General features: G+C 50.0%; 1 protein-coding gene and 2 pseudogenes across 1 annotated transcript; 1 reads left to right on the top strand and 2 right to left on the bottom strand.

Annotated features, from left to right (window-relative positions):
* Positions 1-11,839, top strand: part of LOC138444966 (UL16-binding protein 1-like) — a 17,629-nt pseudogene extending 5,790 nt beyond the window's left edge.
* LOC138444678 (UL16-binding protein 1-like) lies at positions 11,400-24,878 on the bottom strand. Its single transcript, XM_069597999.1, has 6 exons — positions 24,815-24,878; positions 24,179-24,334; positions 15,528-15,725; positions 14,955-15,236; positions 14,196-14,316; positions 11,400-13,344 (listed from the first exon to the last, which is right to left on the bottom strand). Exons 1-5 carry the CDS (start codon positions 24,876-24,878, stop codon positions 14,213-14,215), a joined length of 804 nt encoding a protein of 267 aa, XP_069454100.1. The 3' UTR covers positions 11,400-13,344; positions 14,196-14,212.
* LOC138445162 (tyrosine-protein kinase RYK-like) lies at positions 21,404-24,116 on the bottom strand (annotated as a pseudogene).

Here is a 24,878-nt window from a genome sequence, read left to right as displayed (position 1 = left end):
GTAAACTGTCTGCACAGTAGGGGTACTGAGTCAGGGGGGTGAGGAGGCATCAGCTTAGTTTGGGGTCTGGACAAGGGCTTCACTCTTACTCTCCATGCAGCACCACCAGCCATGGGCCCCTCTACCGTGCAGCCATGGCCACAGCCGTCAAGTCCAAATCCCGGATCCTCCCCATGCTGCTCACCAGTTTCATCATAACTGACTTCCTGGGCTGAGTACTTTCCAGGAGCAGGTACTAAGGGCAGAATTCAGAGTGAAGGCAGGGGCACAGGGCCTGGTGTGAGGCCGGGGAAGGTGAATCCCAGCCAACCCCTGCCCCTCACTGAACCTCTTCATCCTGGAAATGAGCAGGGAGATGAGACCCCATATCACCTGAGAGCAGAATTCGACAAGCTCAGCCCTGAGTTCTGAGAGGTCCCCACTGTCAGCTGACACTGTGAAAAGGGAGCGGCTTCCACTAGGCTGAGGGCCTACTGATACTTAAAGGGTTTAACCAAGTCCCCTGACTGAGCACAGACTGCTGGCTGACTGGGCCCAGGGTAGTGGTGTGAGAACAGCAGGCACTCAAGACAAGGGCAGGACTCAGGGGGCTGAGAGCAGCATGGGGGCTCCATATGATGTGTCAGCAGGGAGGGGACCCACCCAGAGGCCAAGATGAGAGGGGCCAGGCTGTTATCCCAAGAGGAAGGGGTGGAAAGGCCTTTGCAGACCCAACTCCAAAGGTCCTTACTCACAGGAAGTGGCGTGGGTCAAGCAGGCAAGGCAGGCGCCCCACAGGAGAGACTGTGGAAAGGGCTGAGGCCAGGCCTGTACTCCTGGAGCAGCAACAGTTCTGACTCAGCCTGTGGCCTGCACGTCACCAGCCTCCTTGGGGACCCAGAGCCCTGTCACTGAGTGGCCCTGCCTTGAGCAGAGGTGCCTGGGAGTGGTGGGCCTGAGCTGGGGTGGAGGCGCCCAGCTAGGAGTCCATGAAGAGATGGGGGCAGGGTCCCTGGTCCTGAGAGCTGTGTATGCTGCTGGCTCTGAGGCTGGAGGGGAGCGAAGGAATATTTGCCTGAAGCCCCCCAAGGCTGTCAGGAAGCAAGGCCCCTCTTCTGGGGACCTGCTCCCTGGTCTTTTCGGCCCCCCTCAGGGAGGATCCGGACCTGAGTAAAGGAGCAGATTGATTCCTCACTGGCTCAAGTCCTGAGCCTGAGCAGGGGGTGTCAGGGCCTGGCAAGACTCTGTGATGTAGGAAAGAAGGAGGAGGTGACAAGAAACTTCTGGGCCTGGAGTAGGGGTGGGGGTTGAGGACATATGAGCCCCTCAGTGAAGGCGGGGCTGGATGGGGGCTGGGGAGGGGCCGCCCCAGGAAAGTGGCAGGAGTTCCTCAGCCTCCTGGACCAACACCTGTTTCTTTTCCTCAGGAGATGGTGCTCCCAGAAAGCGCCTGACAGGGCACTGTCAGCCTCAGGACTCAGTCTTTGCTTGGCTGCCTTTGTTCTCCTGCTGTTCACTTTAGAGCCAGGAGATGAGACCTTAGGAACCCCAAGTCTGTCTGTCAGTTATGACGACACGGTGGCTGCACCATCTCGAGTCTCTTGTCGCATCTGATGAGCATCCTCCTCAACATCTTTACTTTTTTCAAATCTCCTTTCCCACTTTCTCTTGGTGTTGAGTGATGCAATCTCTGCACTAATACTTTCTACTACTTGAACAAGAGATCACCACAAACATAACACTTTCTATCTTCTAGTTTTTGGAAAATTAGACTTTTGCCTGCATCATGACCTTATTCTTAAAAATGATGATATTGGTGGAAAAATACATCTGCTATTACAGGACTCAGGGTTTTGTTTCTTTATCCAGAGAAACAACTTCATTATATTTTCAAAGGGATACAATTTTACATTGACTTGTTCCCTTCATAATTTATTACCCCATTGGTGCTGAGTCGTGTTTGATTCTTTGCGACCCCATGGACTGTAGGCCACCAGGCTCCTCTGTACATGGGATTTCCCAAGCAAGAATACTGGAGTGGTTGCTATTTCTGTCTCCAGGGCATCTTCCTGATCCAGGGATCAAACTCATGTCGCCTGTGTCTCCTGTAGTTCATTTGTTGGCAGGCTGATTTTTACCACAAGCACCACCTGGGAAGCCTTTATAGTGATTCTTAAATCAACATCTCTATATTGCAGAAAAGTTAAGTACTTCATGCCTGTTTTCTAAACCAGGAGAGAAGTCACGGTATTTCCCCATTCCTCCACATTATATAAATAAAACCAATGATAATGCTTTATTTCTTGTGGAAACAGAACTTAAGGATCATTCCTAAAGTAACATGCAGTCCAGCTGTGAAGTGATTCTTAAATTCTCTGGATTTTTAAATGTATGTTTCACCATATCCCAACAGTAGGTCATGTGTTCACCCTACTATGCAGCCATCCGAGTGTTAGTTCCAGGCTGGAAAACATAGCCTAAAAGCCATGTAGATAGAGGCCAACCTCAGAGATACTGTGGGCTGGGTTCCAGACCAGGGCAATACAGTAAATTTCACAATAAAGGGAATCACACAAATTTTTTCATTTCCACTGCACATAACATTGTGTTGACATGGAAGTCTGTTAAGTGTGCAATACCTTCATGTCTAAATAAACAATGTCCAGACCTTAATACACAACACTTTGTTTCTAAAATAAAATATGTTGAGCATCCTCTGAGCCTCCAGTGAGTCACCATGTTTTTGCTGGTGGAGGGTCCTGTCTCAGTGTCTGTAGCTACTGACTAATTAGGGTGGTGGTTGCTGAGGGTTTTGGTGGGTAGCACAATTTCTGAAAATAAGACAACAGTGAAATTTGCCACATCATTTGACTCTTCCTTTCACAGAAGGATTCTCTGAGCAGCAATGCTCTTTGACAGCGTTTTACCCATAGTAGAACTTCTTTCAAAACTGGAGGTAATCCTCTCAAGTCCTCCTCCTGCCTTTTCAACTAAATTTATTCTAAACTTAAAAGATTCTAAGTCCTTTGTTGTCATTTCAACAATCTTCACAGAATCTTCACTGGGAGTAGATTTTATATCAAGAAGCCACTTTGTTTGCTCATCCATTAGAGTCAACTCTCATTTATTCCAATTTTATCATTAGATTGCAACAATCAGTCCCATCTTTACATTAGGCTCCACTTCTAATTCTAGCCCTCTTGCTATTTTCACCATATCTGTAGTTACTTCTTCAAAAGTGAACTCTTGAACCCCTCAAAGTCATCTAGAAAGTTAAAATCAACTTCTTCTAAATTTCTATTAATGTTGAAATTTCAACCCCTATTCATGAATCACGAATGTTTTGGATGGAGCTTATAATCATGAATTCGCTTTAGAAAGTTTTCAATTGACTTTGCCCAGATCCATCAGAGGAATCACTATTTGTGGCAGCTATAGCCTTAGAGAAACTATTTCCTAAATGCCACGACTTGAACATCATGACTACTCCTTGATTCATGGGCTGCAGAACAGATGATGTGTTAGCAGGTGTGAAAACAACGTGAATCTCATTGTACTTCTCCATCAGGGCCCTTGGGTGCATTCTCAATGAGCAGTGATATCTTGAAGGGAATCCTTTTTTGGGAGCACTAGGTTTCCACAGTGGATTTTCTATTTTTGGTAATCAGTGATGTAAACTGAGATGCTGTCATCTCGACTTTGTTGTTCCATTTGCAGAGCACAGGCAGAGCAGATTTAGCATAATTCTGAAAGTCACTAGGATTTTAAGAAGGTAAGTGAGGCTTGGCTTCAAGTTACCAGCTGCATTAGCCCCTAACAAGAGAGTCAGCCTAGCCTTTGAATCTTTGAAGCCAGGCACCGAGTTCTCCTTGCTAGCCATGCAAGTCCTCAGGGGCATCTTCTTCCAATAGAACACTCTTTTCTCTACACTGGAAAGCTCTAATTTAGGACAGCCATCTTCAGAGATTATTTTATTAGATCTTCTGGATGACTTGCTGCAGCTTCGGCATCAACCCTCTCTCTTCCACTCTGAGCTTTATGTTATGAAGATGGCTTCTTTCCTTAAAACTCATGAACCAACTTCTAACAGCTTTCAACTCTTTTTTCTGCAGCTTCCTCACCTCATTCAGCCTTCATAGATTTGAAGCGAGCTAGGGCCTTGCTCTGGATTAGGCTTTGGCCTAAGGCAGTGTTGCGATCTTTCTTCCAGTCCACTGAAAGATTCTCCATATCAGCAGTAAGGCTGTTTTGCTATCTTCCTTTGTGTGTTCACTGGAGGAGCACTTTTGATTTCCTTTAAGAACATTTCTTTGCTTCACAACTTGACTATTAGGGGAGAGAGGCCTCGTTTCTGGCCCATCTTGGCTTTGACATGCCTTCTTCAAAAGCTTAACCATTTCTATCTTTGGATTTAAAGTGAGAGAGGCATGATTCTTCTTGTCAATGGGACATGTAGAGGTAATGTTATTAATTGGCCTGATTTTTATATTGCTGTGTCTCAGGGACTCAGGAGTCTCAGGACAGAGATGGACGGGTCAACGTAGCAGTCAGGACTCACACACGTATCAGATGGCAATGTACACATGGTTCCTGGCACCTCAAAACAATCACAATACTAACATGAAAGATCATTGATCACACAAAAGCAAAATCAAGATGGCCAAGTAGGATGCCATGAGCTCCACTCTCCCATGAACACACCAAAACTACAACAACATACAAAACAGCTCTTCTGAGAAAAAGACCTGAAACCAGCAGAACATCCCCTCTACAACCAGCATAGAGAAAGAATCATGCTGAGAAGGGCAGGAGCAGAAAAGAAGGGATCTAGTCAGGACCCTTTGGCCAGGTACTCTCCAACAGAGGGGTCATCACAAAATGGAGCACTCTGCCTAAGGAGCAGGAGGTTTAGGCCCTACATCAGGCACCCCAGCCCTGGTGCAGTGCTGGGAGAAGCAAACCCATGCCCCCATTCCCTCACTCATGTTTTAGAAACGAAGAGGGTTTATGATCTGAAGCACTGGAGGACTGTGGGAAATGGAGACTCCACTCTTAGAGACCATGGACACAGAATTACTTGTTTCCTGTCCCAGCAGAGTCAGCAGATTGCAAAGTGTCTGGTGCTCTGGCCAGCATTTGGAGACCATGCCTAGCATTGGCTGGGGCTCACAGCCAACAGAGCTCCAGACAGGAGACTCCCTGCAAACCATCCCCCCACCACCACAAACACAGACACACAGGGAGAGGCCAAAGCTTGGCTCTAGCCAATCTCTCAGCTCTGCCCCACCTCCACGTGACGCCAGCCCAGGCTAAGACAATCACTGCAGGTCCCTGGGATCCTGATGAGTTGTGTGACTGCATTGCCACATGAAGGCTTCTCTGGTAGAAACCCTGACTCACACCCGGTGCGGCACCAGACTCTACCTTGGGGTCACCCAGCTGCCGCCCACGGAGAGCTCCAAACTCTGTGAATCAGCAGGTGCAAAGGAGACAAGAAGGTTCTCAACAGACTCACTAGAGTCTCTGTGTGGGACAGACCTGTGCTGGGAGGCTGGTTGGAGGACAAGAGACCCACAAGGGTGGGAAGGACTCAGGGTTGGGTGGGGCAAGAGCTTGGTGGGGCCAAGTGTGCTGCGTGGTGAGAGACTCCCTTATGAAGGGCTGGGGGTGGGAGCCTGGGTTGAATTCCCCAGAGGAGGCAACCCAGAAGCCCCTGGTAGACTCAGACCACAGGGAGGAAGGACTGGGAGAACAGGAGGAAGTCAGAGGCTGCCATCAGAGAGGGCCGGGTCGGCCCCGAGTGAGGAGCGTGGGCCCCAGGGACCTGGGCACCCAGACTCACTACATGCATGCCCCTGTACCCTGGCCTCACTCCACATTCCCAGGCATGAGGTCAGAGGTGGAGGGCTGGGGAGGTTGCAATTAGTACCTGAAGCAGTTTCATGGATGTGGACTATAGATACCTCCAGAAACAGGAATCTGACAAAATTCTGACTGTGCTAGTTTCCTCATCTTGCCATGTCTCAACTTACACATTTGTAAATGGGAAACGCTACCCTCGGGAATGAACAGAGGCTGAACATTCATTTAGGACCTGAGGAGATCATGCAGGTGACCCCGAGTGTGTATATGCTGAGGACTCGCCAACCCCTGTCTCGGGAGTTGTTGTTTAGTCACTAAGTCGTATTTCTGTGATCCTGTGGACTGTAGGCCACTAGCCTCCTCTGTCCATGGGATTTCCTCAGGCAAGAATATTGGAGTGTGTTGCCATTTCCTCCTCCAGGGGATCTTCCCCATCCAGGGATGGAACAGATTTCTCCCACATTGACAGGTGGATTCTTTACTGCTGAGCCACCCTTATCAGGTGTTGTGAAGTCACTCAGTCCTGTCCAACTCTTTGTGACCCTATGAACTGTAGCCTATCAGGCTCCTCCGTCCGTGGGATTTTCTAGGTAAGAGTGCTGGAGTGGATTGCCATTTCCTTCCCCAGGGTATCTTCCTGACCCAGGAATCGAATCCAGGTCTCCTGCATTGCAGGCAGACGCTTTACCACAGAGCCACCAGGGAAGTCCCTATCAGGTGTTAGTGCTGCTAAAAAAAACACAAGGAACCCAGGGATCCAGAGAAGGGGATGCATAGAAGAAAGGTGAGGGACAGATTGTTGAAATTTTGAGGAACATCAGTCCCACAGAGGGTGTGGGGAGCCTGGGGGGAGCCCCCAGGAGAGAATCCAGTGGGAGGACTCTGGGGACTCACTCCCTTCTCCACTGGCCAACCAGGCTCCTCCCCAAGGGTGGTCACCCCGGGGCTCCAGGTAGCAAGGGCTGCTGGCACCAACATCAGTCATGCTTCCTGGTCCTGCTTCTGCTGCCCAACTGTGCCCACGAAGCACAGGGTGGTGAGCTCCTGGTGAACCTGCTGGGAGAGGGCGGGGATGATGCATTATAACCAGAGAGCGGGACCCGAGCTGCCTTGATTAGAGAGCCCACGGGTGCGGTGTTGACTCCGCCTCCTCCTCCTCAATCCTTAGGTGAGCTCCTTTCCTTGTAGGCACCTGCTGGGCTGGTTGGCCACTTTCAGGCCAGCTAAATGGCAAACTGGTTGAAATAGCAATGCTCAGACAATGGGAGGTGGGGAGGCGAGAAGACAAGGAGAGCATGGCAGGAAACACGGCTATCCCTAAGCTCCCAGTCCCTCAGCCATGCCTCCAGGAGTGGGAACCCCCATGGCAGGGCGGGACAGGCAACCTTCCTGTGGGGAGGAACCCAGACACCCCCTGAAAAGCACACACCATTCATCTCATCTGTTTAAACAAACCCTTCTCCACCCGACACCCTGCCTTTGACTCCCAGGCCTCTTTACCAGCCATGAACCACCCGTGCCGCCCAGGCTCTCCCTTCCCCAGACACATCCCCTTAGGGGCCACAGCTCCTCCCCCGCAGCTCACTAAGTTCATTCCACATCTCTGCATCCCGAGAGGCCCAGGGCCTCCAATGCCTTCACACCTGTGAAGGGACCCGAATCACACTCTCCACCACTGACATCTTATCCCCTTGCGTGAGGTCTCACCCCAACAAAAGCCTCCCAGCCTGGTCCCCAGAGGGACAGGAGCCCATTCTTCCAAAGTGTGACATGGGGGCCTCAGGGTGAGGAGGGGCACCCCCACTTCTACCCTTTGGTACCACATTCATATCGTCCACAGACTGTGGAGATGGCAGCATGTAATGGTTATTGATTAAGACAGGAGCTGGGGAACTCTTCTACAGAAGACAAATCTGTTCATCTCTTCAGGCCTTTTGGTGTCTGTCTCTGTGCACCTCCAGGTCTGTGGTGCAACAACAGGCAAAGACAACGTGAAAAACCAAAGGAATCCTTCTGACCACTGCCCTGGTTTGTGAACCCCAGCACTGGGCAACTCATCACCTGGGGAATTATCCAGTGGCTGCCTCTGCTACCTGTTTATGAATCCCAACCCTGCGCTGTCTGCCTTGTGGCCTCTAGTGGTGGGAATGTGATAGGAGGGTGGGTCCTGCAGTTACAGGATAACGCCCCCCTCCTCTGCTGCAGAGTGGCTTCCTCAGTCCAAGGGGCCACGGGCACCCTGTGAAGCCACAGAGGTGAGCAGAGGACGGGGAGGTACCACAGTTCCGGTGTGAGGTCTCGGTCCCCTGCTGCTCATCTTACTTGTCCCCTGTGGCCCTGCTTATGCCAAACCACACGATCACTTCTATCCTATGACAGCTGACCTCTCAGTAACAATTACTGAGTGGATGAGCCCAGTTCATCAAGACCGGAGGTCCCTTCTCTACCAGACTCAGGACCATATCAGTGGCCATGTTTAAATGTTAGACTTTCCTTACTCAAGTGGCGTGGTCGTGCCTCTGACCCTGTGGAGCTGGGCTGTGATGCTCTGATTAGGATGTCACAAGCTGTCCCTGGGAGAGGGCATGGCAACCCACACTGGTATTCTTGCCTGGAGAATCCCATGGACAGAGGGACCTGGTGGGCTACAGTCCATGGGGTCTGAAAGAGTCAGACATGACTGAAGTGACTTAGCAGGCAGGCAGGTTACCCCTGGCACGATTTCCCCCGCTGATGGACTTCTGTGTCATGGGTGCCGCAGAGTCCTAGGGTCCCAGTGGCAGATCCCGCCACACTCCTTCCTTCATGTCCTTTCCATGAACACCTTCCACAGCTGAGTTGAGCTGTTGCAGAGGCCTCTGGTCTGCAAATCCTGAAATATTTAGTGTCCGGCCATGATAGGAATGCTTTAGACCAGGCAGATGTAAAAAGGAGATGTGAAGGGATCACAGCCCTACATGCTTTCAGGTTATGATTATTCACTAATCTCTGTCATTTTACCCAGAAAAGGGTGGTCTTGCAACATTCTGTTTGTAGCAAAGGAAAGGCAATATGAGAATGTACTCGTACTTCTCAACTATGGCAGCCTTCACCCCATTCCTAACTACAGAGACTTTTCCATCACTGGTTCAAATCTGGAGAATGTGAAATAACCACTGTGTGGGTCTTCACACACCATGAGACCCCTGTAAGCAGGATGCAGGACGGTTATGTACTCAGTACCCTGCATCTCATGCATCACATTAATAACAGCGGGGCCGTGATGATGCTTCAGATACCTGGACATGATGTGAGTCACACGGGGTCCATATGAATGTGGGGTGGCTTCTGCTTCCCAGTGGGCACTTACCTGAGTCAATGGCCACGTGGCTCCCGGGGATGGGGAAGGCCAGAGGACTGCTGCACTGTGCTTGCCATGGTGATGAGGGCCCGCCTGCTGGAAACTGCATCTCTCTCAGGTAACGGCTTCTCGGTTCTGATAACTGACTCAGTTCTAGAAACTGGGCAAAGTATCCAGACAAGCTGTTGCCATGGCTGTTTTCAGCGTCCTGATCATCCAGCTTGTGTTCTATTTTCTTTTCGTTTCTTGGGTTTTTTGTTTCTTGGTCGGCTGCCTGGCTTTTGGGATCTTAGCTCCCTGACCAGTGATCAAACTGGGCACCTGTCAGTGAAACCCGGAGTCCTAACCAGTGGAGCCCCAGGGCATTCCCTGTCTCATTCCTTTCAGTCATGCAGTTTGTGTCCAGGTTGGCCGCCCATCCAGGTATTTGCCTCTAGGATCACCCTGTGCTCTGAACCAGCGTCATACTCTGCAGTCAGGACCTGGGAACCGTCCCATCTCTCTACTCACATCAACCATTGTGCCTGCTTTGTTCCTGACACGGCACATCCCCACCTGGAATCTGCATATGTTCAACCCCTGTTTCTGCTGGAAGCCCACTGGAGACACCATATCCGAGCAGCATCCTGACCTTCAGCAAAAGCCCTCCCTAGCCCCGACTAGGGCTCCTGGACTTGATCAATAGAAGTTGGTAAAAGGCCAGACACAAATTCAGGGGGGAAAAAAGCTTTACTGGGACTCATGAAGGAGCAAAAACAAGGAACATGTTCCCTTGCTGGCTCCAGAGGGTGGGGGAGCTGGTCCCGCATATGAGATGAGGGTGGGGGCAGGTCCTGAGTCCAGGCCAGAGGGGTGACCTGGGTGGTTTGTTCGCCCTTGGTGGTGCTGTATGCAGGGATCATGACCAGTACTCTGCTTTTGCTCCTGGCTGCTCTGAAATCCCCTTGGGTTTTTGGTCTATTTGTATCTTGTGTTTGATCATTTTTCCCAACTGCACATGCATGCAATTATTTTAGCCCCTTATAATTTCTTTGTATTTTGATGCTTGATGTGACTTTTGTCCCGGTACACTCACTGCAGCAAACTGTCCCAGCCTGTCTCATTACCTACTGAGGGGTTCTACAACTTTATTTTTAACAGTTAAGGGGCCAAAGCTTTCTTCTATCAAAACTTTTCCCTGCTGGACAGGGACCACTGAACTGAGCCTCCCCTCAAGGTGCAGAAGTCCCTCACAAGGACCTACATGGATCGGGGCCACCCTCCACTGGAACGGGCTATATTCCTTGAGCCACCAGGAGTGTTATTTCAAACTGGTAGATCCTACAGACACAAAGTCAATCAAAAGTTTAAATAAACAAGGACTAGAAAGGAAAGAACAACAATAGCCATTAAAGGGCCTAGAAAGGGAAGGACCCGGGTTAACTTTGGAAGGACTTTCTCTTTTTTTTAAACTCTTGGCAGAGGCAAATTCTCCCATGACAAAATTGTGAAGCCCCTCTACCTGTATATTTAAGGTGCATATTTACACCTTAATATAAGGTATAGTAATATAAGGTGTATATTTCCTTAATATTGATCTAGAGGGAACGCAGTGAGCGGTGCTAAATAGGGATCTTAGTTTCCTGCCCAGGAACTGAACCTGGGGAGCTTGGTGTAAAATGAGGAATTCTAGACACTATTCCCTGTGGTCATGTATGGATGTGAGAGTTGGACTGTGAAGAAGGCTGAGCGCCGAAGAATTGATGCTTTTGAACTGTGGTGTTGGAGAAGACTCTTGAGAGTCCCTTGGACTGCAAGGAGATCCAACCAGTCCATTCTGAAGGAGATCAACCCTGGGATTTCTTTGGAAGGAATGATGCTAAAGCTGAAGCTCCATTTGGCCACCTCATGTGAAGAGTTGACTCATTTGAAAAGGCTCTGATGCTGGGAGGGATTGGGGGCAGGAGGAGAAGGGGACGACCGAGGATGAGATGGCTGGATGGCATCACGGACTCGACGGACGTGAGTCTGAGTGAACCCCGGGAGTTGGGGATGGACAGGGAGGCCTGGTGAACTGCGATTCATGGGGTTGCAAAGAGTCGGACACGACTAGCGATTGAACTGAACTGACTGAACTGAAACACCAGGGGCGAGATGCAAAGTTCCCTTGGCTCTTACCATCTTTGAAAGCAAGAATGTTTCAAGGAGGCAAAAGCTGTAAAAACAGATACCAAAGTTATTACTGGAGACATACAGAAATTGTTTATTTAAGATGGAAGCAAGGTGGAAATATACACCCAGAGAGGAGTGCAGGCGTCCTGAATGAACAGCACTAAGAAGCTAGGCTAGGGATTTAACACACATACAGGGCTTCCCTTGTAGCTCAGTCAGTAAAGAATCTGCCTGCAGTGCAGGAAACCCAGATTCAATCCCTGGGTGGGGAAAATTCCCTGGAGAAGGAAATGGCAACCCACTCCAGTATCCTTGCCTAGAAAATCTCATAGACAGAGGAGTCTGGTGGGCTGCAGTCCATGGGGTTACAAAGAGTCGGGCATGACTGAGTGACTAACACTTACTTACTTACATGTCTCTATCTTCTCTGGTGGCTCAGTTGCTAAAGAATTTGCCTGCAATGCAAGAGACCCAGGTTCGATCCCCGGGTAGTGAAGATCCCCTGGAGAAGAAAATGGCAACCCATTCCAGTACTCCCTTGCCTGGAGATTTCCATGAACAGAGGAGCTGGCAGCTGACAGTCCATGGGATCCCAAAGAGTCGGACATGACTGTGTAACTAACCTTCTTTCACTTTCACTTCCATACATGCATCTCTTCTTCCCCAGCTCCCTTCCCATCCCCACCCAGGCTGCCACATAACATTGAGCAGAGCTCTATGTGCTATACAGTAGGTCCTTGCTGGTTATCCATTTTAAATAAATCAGTGTGTATATGTTGATCCCAGACTCACTAACTATTCCTTTCCCCTCATCCTTTCCCGCTGGCAACCATAAATTCATTCTCTAAGTCTGTGAGTCTCTTTCTGTTTTGTAAGTAAGAGCACTTGTATCATGACTTTTTTGATTCTGAGTATAAAGGATGTCAACAGGTGCTTCCGTTTCCCTGTCTGACTTATGTTGTTCAATATGACAATCTCCAGGGCCATGCATGTTGCTACATATGGCATTATTTCTTTCTTTTTGACGGCTGAGTAGTATTGCCCTGTGTATATGTCCCACATCTTCTTTGTCCATTCACCTGTGGGTGGATGTTTAGGTGGCTTCTAGGTTCCAGCTGCTGTGAGCAGAGCTGCGTGTGTCCTCTCAGACCCTGTTTCCTCCGTATCACCAGGTGCACTGAATCCCATAAGATGGAGAAATGGTGAGACATCACGGCCTCTCTCATGGGTTAGAAAACAAAACTCTTACATACTTCAAGTTTTCTGGAGTCCTGAGATGCAGATTTAAATAGCACTAGCATAATAAACAGGCTTCCCCGGTGGCTCAGATGGTAAAGAATCCGCCTGTCATCGCAAGAGACACAGGAGACGCGGGTTCAATCCCTGAGTTAGAGAGGTCCCCTGGAGAAGGAAACAGCAACCCACTTCAGTGTTCTTGCCTGGAGAATCCCATGGACAGAGGAGCCTGGCGAACTATAGTCCAGGGGGTCACAAAGAGTCGGACACGACTGAGTGACTAATACTTTCACTTTCAGCATAATAAATTATTAAGGGAAATAGTCATAAATAAAACTTTCTTCTATTGAAAATAGGCTGAGGTGATTACTCCAGACACAGAAAGAATCCCTGAGTCCTGTAATAGCTGATGATATTTTTCTTGCAATATCATTTGCAAGAACGAGGTCACAAGGCAGAGTCTAATTATCCACAAACTAGAATACGATGAAAAATGTCCTGCTTGTGGATATTTCTTCAAGTACTTGAACATTTCAGTGTCGAAATCCCATCACTTAGCACCAGGAAAAAGTGGCATAGTAAATTGTTTCTGGTTTTTTTTAAAGTCCTGAGTAGGATTTCGTCAAATGTGATAAAGCCCATGAGATGATGTGCCTACTATGACATCGTAACCGGAAAACACTCAGGATTACTGGGGTCTGACCTCCTGGATATAAAGTGAAGAGCAGGAGAAAGGCAGACAGAGCACCTGCCGCACTTCCTGGGAGCACCGTCTCCTGCAGAAAAGAAAGAGGCCTTGGTCCAGGGGGCTGAGGAACTCCTGTCACTTTCGTGGGGCGGCTGCTACCCAGCCCCCCCAGCCCCACCCTCACTGAGGGGCTCCTGTGTCCTCCACCCCCACCCCAGGCCCAGCAGCTTCTTGTCACCTCCTCCTTCCTTCCTGCATCACAGAGTCACCCCAGGCCCTGACACCCCCTGCTCAGGCTCAGGACTGGAGCCAGTGAGGAATCAATCTGCTCCCTTTACTCAGGTCCAGATCCTCCCCAAGGTGGGCCTAAAGGACCAGGGAGCAGGTCCCCAAAGGAGGGGCCTTGCTTCCTGACAGACATGGGGGGCTGCACGGAAACCTCCTTCCTTCGCTCCCGTCAAGCCTCTGAGCCAGCAGCTGACAGCTCTCAGAACCAGAGTCCCTGCCTCCCATCTCTTCCTGGTCCCTCCCCACTATGCACCTCCACCCCAGCTCAGACCCACCCATGCGCAGGCACCTCTGCTCAAGGCAGGGCCGCTCAGTGATGGAGGCTCTGGGTCCCCAGGAGGCTGGGGTCGTTTAGGCCACACTGAGTCAGACCTACTGCTGTTCCAGGAGCACAGGCCTGGCCTCAGCCCTTCCCACAGTCTCTGCTATAGGTCTCCTGCCTTGCCTGCTTGATTCACGCCACTCCTGTGAGAACGGGCCTTTGGAGTTAGGTCTGCAATTATTGCTCTTGGTGATATGGGGTCTTATTCACCTGCTCATTTCCAGGGTGAGGAGGTTCAGTGAGGGGCAGGGGTTGGCTGGGATTCACCTTCCCTGGCCTCACACCAGGCCCTGTGCCCCTGCCTTCCCTCTGAATTCTGCCCTCAGTACCTGCTCCTGAAAAGGACTCAACACAGGAAGACAGTTATGATGAAACTGGGGAGGATCCAGGTGGTGTGCTTGCTGGCTGTGGCCGTGGGCTGCACTGTAGGGGGGCCCGTGGTCGGTGATGCTGCAAGGAGAATAAGGGTGAAGCCCTTGTCCAGACCCCAAACTCGGCAGATGCCGCCTCAGCCCCCATGACCCAGGTACCCCTACTATGCAGCCTGGTTGCACCCACACGTGGAGGCCCTTGTGACAGGTCCTCAGGCAAGATGGGAGGGAGGGAGGAGCCCAGTCCCCATGGGACTCTTGACAGCTAATGGGGAAGCAAGATTTCCAAAAGAGTCACTCAGTCCTGCTGTGACATCAGAGATGGTGACATCAGGATGGAGTCCTCAGGAGCTGACAGCAGAGGCGGTATTGACAGATTTCCAGGAGGACTGGTGACATTTAAAAGAAGTTTCTGGAAAGAGGGAATAGTAAGAAGGAGCCTGGAATCATAGAGATGCTCTCATGTTTAGGATCAGTGAAAATCCATGTTCAATTGTACAAAGGCCTGTGCTGTGAGGAGAGATGTCAGGAGGTGGAAGAGGAAGGAGGGTGACAGAGCATCACCGGGCCATTGTTCTCCCAGGACAGCTCACCTTTGACGAGTCATTTCACACACACACACACACACACACACACACACACACACACACACACACACAGGGGTGGGTCCATGTCACCATGAGAGAACTACCACTTTCTCCTACTCTTCTCACTTACCCGAGGTCTTCAACATTTGCTCCCAGCTCACCATAAAATCCTGAAGCCAGGCCTGACAGTCTCCCATGGAGACCGTCCTGAAGAAGTCTGTCACAGCCCTGTCGTTCTCCCATTTCTCGTTCATCTGTCTCCCTCCGGGATGAACCATTGTCCAGGATCCATTCTTCGAATCAAAGAGGAGGCACAGTTGTCCATTGAAGCCAAACTCCCAGGATACACTGGTGTGTCCATTGCTTTCACGCCAGCATGTCATCCTGGCCTGCAGGGTCAGAGGTCCTGACCCTACCGAGGAAAAGACAGAGCTCAGCCTCTGCACTTAACAGATTCTTTGCCCCACCTAGGTCCACCTCCCCTGGGTCCAGCTAATCTGGTCCTGGTCTCTCCTGCAACAGCTGCTCTTTCCACTGGACTACTAGGGAAGGACAATATCCAATTTTTTTTTTAACCTGAAAACAGCGGATGCAGCTAAGCCCCCAGTCTACTGCTCCTGCATTTGGATTTTCTAACTCACCCTTGTCTGTTTCTCTGGTGTAACGTCAGGCATTTGACCCTTGAGCAAGTTTCAGGTGTCTCTGAGTGTGACAGTCTGTGTTTCCCAGGTGCTCATACTTTTCAGTTCCTCTCCCAGTGGACTAAGGTACTTGACCTTAGCTCTACCACAGTCATAGGAGAGAAAGACCTTTTGATCAACTTCTCCTTGAACCTCACACCATGGCTGATCATCTCTGGGCCGAGGATCAATGGTGAAATTATAGGAAAGAAAATGAGCATCTGTGAAGGCAAAACACAGTGAGGGTGAGGTTGGGGAAAAAAGACCCTGAGGCCCCTTCCCCCAGTTATGTGAGAGCGGAGTAAAGTGCAAGCGGGCTGACAGAGCAATAACAACCCACAACCCACACCATACAGCCAGTGCCCCTCCTCTCTTTGTGGAGAAGGAGGAGTGGCCTGCCTGGCAAATTTCACACATCCTGGCTGTGTCCCCTTGTCCACCAGGTCCGTTCCCAGCATCATAACCTTTGCAGAGACGTGCCAGGCTGCTCTGCAGGAAAAGCCTAGATGACAGAGGACTGTCAGAATCTAACCCCGGGTCCTGTGAGAGATGGGGAGCCTGTGGGGATGCCCCGGAGGAAGCAGGATCACAGGGAGAGGGGCAAACAGGTGACGGCTGAACACAGAACCCCCTGTTGGAGAAGGAAGAGTTAATAATTACGGGTCACAGGACTTAGCAACGCTGGGGAGACGCTGCTGAGCTCCCATTAGGATGGGTCTTGGAAGCCTGGAGAAAGGCCTGGCCCACATGGCATGAAAGAGAAAGTCCAGAACTTCCGAGGCAGGTGGTAGAGGAGGGGATTAAAGGCTCAGGGAAGTGAATCTGCCAGGGCAGACACGGTATGAAAGGGCAGGAAAGGCCACCAGGCACCATGGGAAAGCCTGATGGAGTCTATGGAGCTAGAGAGGAAAGCGTGGATGGGAACCATCTCCAATAGCTCACGGTTGACTTTTGTGGAAATCAGGGATAGTGATAGGAGACTGTGTACCTGTGGGCTTCCGACTGGAACAGGGATGGAAAATGGGGAAAGATCAGATTCCAGGTGGAGTGTTGTATGTCAGGAGCAAAGTTCGTACAACAGTCAAACTGATTAGTGAAAGTCGCTCAGTCATGTCTGACACTTGTGACCCCCATGGACTATATATTCTCCAGGCCAGAATACTGTGGTCGGTAGCCTTTCCCTTCTCCAGAGGATCTTCCCAATTCAGGGATCGAACCCAGGTCTCCTGCATTGCAGGTGGATTCTTTACCAGCTGAGACACAAGGGAAGACCAAGAATACTGGAGTGGGTAGCCTACCACTTCGCCAGCAGATCTTCCCGACCCAGGAATCAAACTGGGGTCTCCTGTGTTGCAGGCGGATTCTTTACCAACTGAGCTATCAGGGAAGCTGAAAGTGACTAGAGAGTCCCAATGCCAGCCTGACTGCCAAGAGCACAATGCTGGCTCAGAGCACAGGGTGATCTAGAGGCAGAGAGATGGCCAGTGAACCTGGAGGAAAACTGCTTGATTGAGAGACAGAAACCAGGGAGAGACAAACACAAGACCGGATGATCAGCAGGCGGAAAGCGGCCATCCCTCCCAAACACCCTACCAAAATTCCCAGGACTGAGCCACTTCTCAGAAGGCATCACCAGAGAAAGAAGCCACATCCCAGTGAGGAGGGCCCTTTCATCACCACAGCAAGTGCAGAAGTCCTTCCATTCTCTCCCGATGAGCCACATGGTTATTTACTGGGGTAAGTAAGTCCAACACTTTGGCCACCTGATGCGAAGAACTGACTCATTGGAAAAGACCCTGATGCTGGGAAGGATTGAAGGCCAGAGGAGAAGGGGACGACAGAGAATGAGATGGCTGGATGGCATCACCGACACGATGGACATGAGTTTGAGTAAGCTCTGGGAGTTGGTGATGGACAGGGAAGCCTGGCATGCTGCAGTCCATGGGGTCGCAAAGATTTGGACACCACTGAGTGACTGAACTGAACTGGAACTGCAGAAGGAGAAACTACTCCCACATTCATATGGGACCCAGGGTGTTGCTAACACCATGCACAGGACTGTAGCATGATCATGGCCCCCGTGCTGTGAGGTGATGCTCCGAGGACCAGGCAATTAATACACACCTGTCCCAGGTCCTGCTTACAGTGCTTATCTCTGGGTCCACAGATCCACTCAGTGCCCATTGCACATGTCCTGGACTTCTGACATGAATGGACAGTCTGTGTTGTTAGTAAACTACCATGGGTGAGGGTACCATCGTCGTGAATTCCACATTCACTCTTCTGACCCTGACTCCCCATCCCCTGATACTACGTGTAAACAACATTATCTCCTGGAGGAAATCATGGAAATGAGTACCAACCTACAGTCTCCCTACGCCTGCAGAGCTGTGGTCCCTATCTCATCTCCACTGAATTACCACTGAGGTCCTAGGTTCCCTCTAATGGTACATATGAAACATTTCAGGCTTCACAGACCCTAAGTCTCTGCTGCAACTGCTGTCCTGGCACAAAAGCAGTCACAATTGATGAATGATGAGTGTGGCTGGACCTGCTTCTTGGGCAGATGACCCAACAGAACCGGTGACGTCATAGCTATCTGTGTTCAGAAAGGTGCTACATGGTGTATGTGGCATTTTACTTGGAGGCTCACAACAGACTCCTAGTGTCCTGAAGAAAGGACACACCACTTGCAGTGAGAAAGCCCATACCATTCAGCGTGGCTCCTGGTATGGTCCTGGGGCCTGGCAGAGATGAGGCCTCTGGTCATGGAATGTCAGACTTGCCCATCATGATCTGGGTTCACCAACTCCTAACCATTAGTTCAGATAGGCCAGCCATCATAGGATAGAAGTGATTATGTGGCTTGGCATAACCAGGGCCACAGGGAACAAATAAGATGTACCAGCAGGGGACCTAGGCCTGACACCAGAATTGATACAGGGCCACTATCCCCTGATCACATCTGTGACTTCATGCAGTGTCCCCTACGGATCCTTGAGCCAAGGAAGCCAGTCTACAGCAGAGGGGGTGCATTAGCCCATAACAGCCAGATCCACACTCCTATCACAGTCCCACCACCAGAAGCTACAAGGCAGGACAGGGTACATTTCTGGTTCATAAACAGACAACTGAGGCAGCTCTTGGATGATTCTCTAGGGAATGGATCACTCATTACTGGGGTCAGAAACCAGGACAGTGGACAAGTCTGGTTCTCAGTTGATGTACACATTATATTTGGCTCCTGCTGCTCCACAAACGCAGAAGCTCCTTTTGCACCCAGATACAGATACCAAATTGCCTAAAAAGAACTTGAGATTCACTTTCTTCTGTTGAAAAAAGTCTGTCAACTCCTACCTTAATCAATAACCATTATAGGCTGCTGCTGTCCCAATTCCTAGACACTATGAATGTGGGACCAAAGGGTAGAAGTGGGGATGCCCAGCCTCACCCTCGAGCCCTGTGTCACACTCTGGGAAACCCTGTTCCCGTCCCTCCTAAGTTAGGTCCTGGGGGCCAGGTCGGGGGGTTTTGTTGGGTGAGTTATCAGACAGAGGGATAAGATGCCAGTTGAGAGAGGGCATGTTTAGACTTTCTTCAAGAGACAGGAAGCTGTTGGAGGCCCTCAGCTTCTTGGGATCATGGAAAAATGGGTAATAAATGGTCTTGTAACCAAAAGGGCCCTAGGGTGCCTTAGTGGGAAAGACCAGCCCCCATGGTCCCTGTCTGCCTCTTGCTTGTAGAAAAGTTTTAGTCAGCCAGGCCTCCTGTGAGTCTCAAATGGTGGTTTAAGAGTTAAGGATTAGAACATGTGAAGACGGAGAAAGAAATACTCCTTAGGTTGGGAAACGTAACAATTTAGACTGTGAGCAGCCACATAGCAGTGTCATGAAATTCCCAGTTCCCTGAAAGACAACAAAGAGCTGACACAAGCCTCAAGTTGTTTCTACAGGAAGCAGACGCCCAGCACATAAAAACTGCAAGCAGCAGACCCCCAGACTGGTTGAAACCATAAGCTTGGTGGTGCTCAAACATTCGCCTTGTGCCAACCAACCTGACTGCACACAAGACAGCCACCTGATAGGCTGATGTGCCCTGCAGCAGCCACCTCTGCCCCCTTTCTAACCTGGAAACTTGGAGGCAGTCTGAGGACATTAGGTCACTATTTTCCCAGGGCTCCTGGACCAACCATCTTGTCCTTTTCCACCACTTGTTAACTTCACCAGTGGTAGGATCTGGGTCATAACCAGCTTCAATTAGTAATAGCCTGAGCTGTCTGGGAGGAGCTTTGAATCCAGGGAGGCGCTGATCAGTAGCTAGGCATTGAGTGCCTTCTTCATGATGCATATGTAATTTTTTTTTTAATAATTGAATTCTTCAATTTTTCAAGTGTTTTAAAAAATCTATTTTATACTTAAGCCAACCTTGAAGATAAGCACAAAATTTGTTTACTTTTTTTTTTTTTTTAACGAAACACAACTCGGGCACCCATTCTGTGCATAGCACTGTTCTAGGTGCAATAAAAGGGATTCTTAACCTTAAACCATGACTGCACCTTCTGGAATTGTCTTATCCTCCTTTTCCAGAAAGTAAAAATAAATCAAATCACCATTGTTTACTATTGACCTGCCCCAAATCCACTTCTGCCTCTGAGAACTGCTGCTGCTACTGCTGCTGCTGCTTCTAAGTCGCTTCAGTCAGGTCCGACTCTACGACCCCATAGACGGCAGCCCACCAGGCTCCTTCATGTGCTTCTTCAATGCATGAAAGTGAAAAGTGAAAGTGAAGTCCTCCAGTCGTGTCTGACTCTCAGCGACCCCATGGACTGCAGCCTACCAGGCTCCTCCGTCCATGGGATTTTCCAGGCAAGAGTACTGGAGCGGGGTGCCATATGCCAGGATCTGCCAAATTTAAGATGTTTCAGTGAATTCCTCTCCTACTTTCCCCAAAGTAAGAAGGCAGAACTCCTCTTTATTAAAAAAAAATTAAAAATGCAATTTTTCATGAAATAGTAGTTTCTGTTTCTATTGTATTTTTCTCTTTTTTTTCCTTCTAGCTTTTAAGTTTTCTTCCTCCAACACTGCCTTTTCCTGTACAAGGCAACAGCATTTTTTCATTTTTCTTTTCCTAAGACAAAGTATTTTATCTTATAGACAAATTATTCCCAACCTGGTGACAAATATTTTAAAAAGAAGAAGAAGAAGAAAGAAACTTAAGGGTTTCCCTGGTGGCTCAGCAGGTAATGAATCCACCTGCAATGCAGGAGACCCCAGTTCAATTCCTGGGTCAGAAAGATCCTTTGGAAAATGGGGAGGCTACCCACTCCAGTATTCTTGAGCTTCCCTGGTGCCTTAGATGGTACAGAATCCACCTGCAATGTGGAAGACCTGGGTTCAATCCCTGGGTGGGGAAGATCCCCTAGAGAAGGGAAAGGCTACCCATTCCAGTATTCAGCCCTGGAGAATTCCACGCACTGTATAGTCCATGGGGTTGCAAATAGTTGGACACAACTGAGCAACTAAGTCCGGCACATTCAAGGGTGAATCAACTACATTACTTTGATGAAGTAAAAACTAAAAAGCACTTGGCACTAAGCTAGTCCAAGTATTTGTGTTGGAACAATTTTAAAAACTATTTATTTTATAATACTGTTTAAAAATTTCTTGGTCAAAAAATGTATACAAACATTTTCAGATCAACCTAATGAAAGTGATATCTAGAAAATATTCCATATCACTAAGTCTGTCTTAGAAAGTTCAGATGCTATGGCATTCCTAAGGCACAGTGTTCTGGAAGACAATGTGCTTCTGCGGTGCTGGGTGATGTATGTGGCTGCCTGGCTCCAAGGGGGCCTCAGCAGGCACCTTCCCCCTGACGCTGGGGGACTGTGAGAGGACAGTCAGACACAGGACCCCAAGGCTTCATGAAACCCTGTGAGACACTGGGCCAGCTGCTGGAACTGGGCTTCTCCTCCGAATCTAAGGCCCAGCACAAGGCATCACAGTAAATGGTTCATCAGGACAGTTGATAAGCTGGAATATTTGATAACCTTCTTTCATATGTCTAAAGAGTCGACATCCGTGTAGGGTGTTTGACCCAGAGCTATGAACTCCTACACTATCACTCTGAAGGCCCACACATCACTAGCACTGCGGAACTAAAATAAATTATTTTTTTAATATCTTTTTTTTTTGGTTGTATTAGGTCTTAGTTGTGGCACTTGGGATCTTTCTGCAGCATGAAGACTCTTAGTTGCAACATGCTGACTTCTTAGTTGTAGCGTGCGGGATCCAGTTCCCCGACCAAGGATTAAACCAGGCCCCTTCACTGGGAGTGTGGAAACTTAGTGACTGGATCACCAGGGAAATGTGGAGACCTCATTCTTAACCAAACATTCATGAGCCATCCATCGATCCCACGTTTTCATTGTCCCCCACACAGTGAGAGTCCATGGGGAACAAGATTCTGGAGAGCGGCTATCTGTACTCTTAACCTGAGGCTGTCATCAATGGCAGAGCTCTGAGCAGCCGGGTCTTTGTGAAGGACTTCTCTTCTGACCAGGTAATCCATTCCACAGGCAATCTGACCTTGTGGACCAGGTCCTGTTGAGAAATTGCCTGCAGATTATTGGCCTCTACTAATTTGTGCTGCAGGCTCCCCTGGTGGCACAGACAGTAAAGAATCTGCCTGCAATTCAGGAGACTCGAGTTTGATCCCTGGGTCGGAAAGATCACCTGGAGAAGGGAATGGCCACCCACTCCATTATTCTTGCCTGAAGAATTCCTCGGACAGAAGAGCTTGGCGGGCTACAGGCCATGGGGTGGCAAGAGTCAGACAGGACTGACTGGCTAAACACACACAGACACACAGTTTGCAATGCTGTGAAAACTATTTACGATTCTCCCAATTCATGTAAGGCAATATCACCTGGGGTTTTCTCTATCTTTTATACACACAAGGGAAATAGGAGGAAGATTTCTGTGATGAAGATCTCATAGCATGCAACGTTCAGTGAGAATCATTGTCACCTGAATTTCAGAAGCTTAATCTCTGTTTTTACAAATGATTGCTGTTCTTTATTTGGATCTTTTTCATCTACATAAATCCCATGGAAAATACGCCCTAAACTACCTTCTTGTAGTACATCCTCTCCGTGGATAGAGTTATCCTCTCCTTGGACATTTTGATATCCTTCACCTTCGCTCTGGCCTCCAAAAGAGTAGCACTTCTCAAAACACTCCTCTGCCCAGCCACAAGGTAGGATAACGGGATGGAAGTACCACTGTTGGGTGTGTCTCCTCTCAGATACTGAGTCATCTGGGACATGGCTGAGACCACCTTTGGGAACTACTGGACAATGATGCTGTCTTGCAGTTCAATTCTTGTCATACTATAAAGGTGCAAAACAGCTGATATTATTACTACAGGAAATATAACTGCATGGCAAACCCCTGCACTGATATAAAACACCCGGGTAGAAGTAGCTGGAGCTGCATGAACAGGATCATAAACAGTTCTGCTACTGGCTTTGTCTAAGACCGAAGTTTTTTGTAGCACATTTTCCTTCCTTTCAAATTTTTGAAGAAGGGAAATTTTTGAAGAATTTACTGTCAAGTTGAGCTGCATTTAGTGTTATAACCTCATCATCTACTTTGCAGAAAAGGAAAGCTAGAGCCAATATAGTGCGTGGAAGTCCCCCCACCCCGTGCCCCTCGCACGCCCCACCCCCACCAAGCAGAAATGCTGACCCGGGACAGGTCCACGAAATCGTCTACTTGGAAACCTGCTTATATTCAACTTGGACTCTGCAGGTCAAGTGAAAGGCAGGACATCTGTTTCGCTGGGTTAAAGGATAGACGTAGTGCCCAACAAGGCCACTTCTCTACTAAAAAATTTCTGCATCTAGACCAATGAGCCAGGGCACCTGGTCCCTGCTCAGGAAGAGACTCGCACCGGCCCCGGGGTCGAGGGTGAGGCCCGGGAGCTGGGGGTGGAGCCCGGGGCCAGGGGTGGAGCCCGGGGCCAGGGGTGGAGCCGTGACGCACAGCCCGGGGGCCGGGGGTGGAGCCAGAAGCCACCGCTCTGACACGAGAGAGCACTCAAGCACGTTTATGCCTGGAGTGCGCCGCCGCCGCCTCCTGGGCACTCGGGTCCGCTCTGCGTTTATAACTTACGGCCGGGAAAGAGCGCTGGTCCCTCAAGGGCTGGGAAATGGAGGGAACAGAAGGGTCTCTGTTGCACAGGTCGGGGCTGGAGGGTATGCTTTCCGGGGCGGGTCTGGGTCTCTTCTCCACGGGATGGCCGACTGGTCCCAAACGGCCCGGCTCCAGGGCTCCCACTTCCCAGGGGCGGGCTGGACCCTTGGGGGGTTTCAACCCTATTTCCTGCCGCGTCCCGGCCCCCTCTTCTCCCAGCGTCACTTCCCAAATTCCCGGCATTACTACTTCACCCAAGTCACCCCTGTTCTGGCCCGGAGAGCCGGCAAGAAGCCGGGAGGAGCCTCCGAGGACTAAATGGGCCAGGGAGGGGAAAGAGGTGGGGGCGGCGGCGCCACCCTTTGAAAAGTTTCGAGAAACCCCGCGGACACCGCCCCCATCCCCTTCCCGGCTCATAACCCATCCAACCTCCTCGCGTTCCCCAGCCACGCCCCGCGCAGGGTCATCCCCGAACTCACCGGGGACGTTCCGCTGAACAAGACCATCGAAAGCAAAACGAGACTGGTCTTGGAGCCACCCATGTCTCCCTTTGCCACCTGGATCCCAATTTTTCAGGAGTGCGAGGCTGCCAAGGCAGAACCCGCGCTCCTCTCCCGCTAGCCCACAGCTGCACTCTGGACCTCCGCTCCTGCCAGGACTGCCTGGCCCGCCCCTCCGCCCTCAGGCCCCGCCCCAGGTTTCCTAGCAGTAACCACTAGGAACCCCCGCGCCGCCGGGGCTGGGCGGGGCATCCTAACAGCTCACTCCCTCCCTAGCCCGGCTTCCCTGTGTAGTCGCCGGCCCACTTGCTTATGCGCTGCGCCAGCTTGCAGTGGTGATAGGAGACCGCCTAGTTCATGTTGCTGAAGCTGAAACGCCAATACTTTGGCCACCTGATAAGAAGAACTGGCTCATTGGAAAAGACCCTGATGCTGGGAAGGATTAAAGACGGTAGGAGAAGGGGACGACAGAGGATGAGATGATTGGAAGGCATCACCGACTCGATGGACATGAGTTTGAGTAACATCCGAGAGTTGGTGATGGGCTTGCAGTCCATGGGGTCGCAAAGAGTCGGACACGACTGAGCCACTGAACTTAAGGCTCTTGTTTCTCACCTTGTTCCTTATCAGTCTTAAGTCTCTTGTTCCTTATCAGATCGGGGGGCATCAGGCCAGTCAT

This window comes from Ovis canadensis, chromosome 8, assembly GCF_042477335.2.
Source record: "Ovis canadensis isolate MfBH-ARS-UI-01 breed Bighorn chromosome 8, ARS-UI_OviCan_v2, whole genome shotgun sequence".
In the NCBI taxonomy this organism is placed as follows: domain Eukaryota; kingdom Metazoa; phylum Chordata; class Mammalia; order Artiodactyla; family Bovidae; genus Ovis; species Ovis canadensis.
Note: the sequence above shows the minus strand (reverse complement) of the source record. Positions and strands in the feature narration are given on the sequence as shown.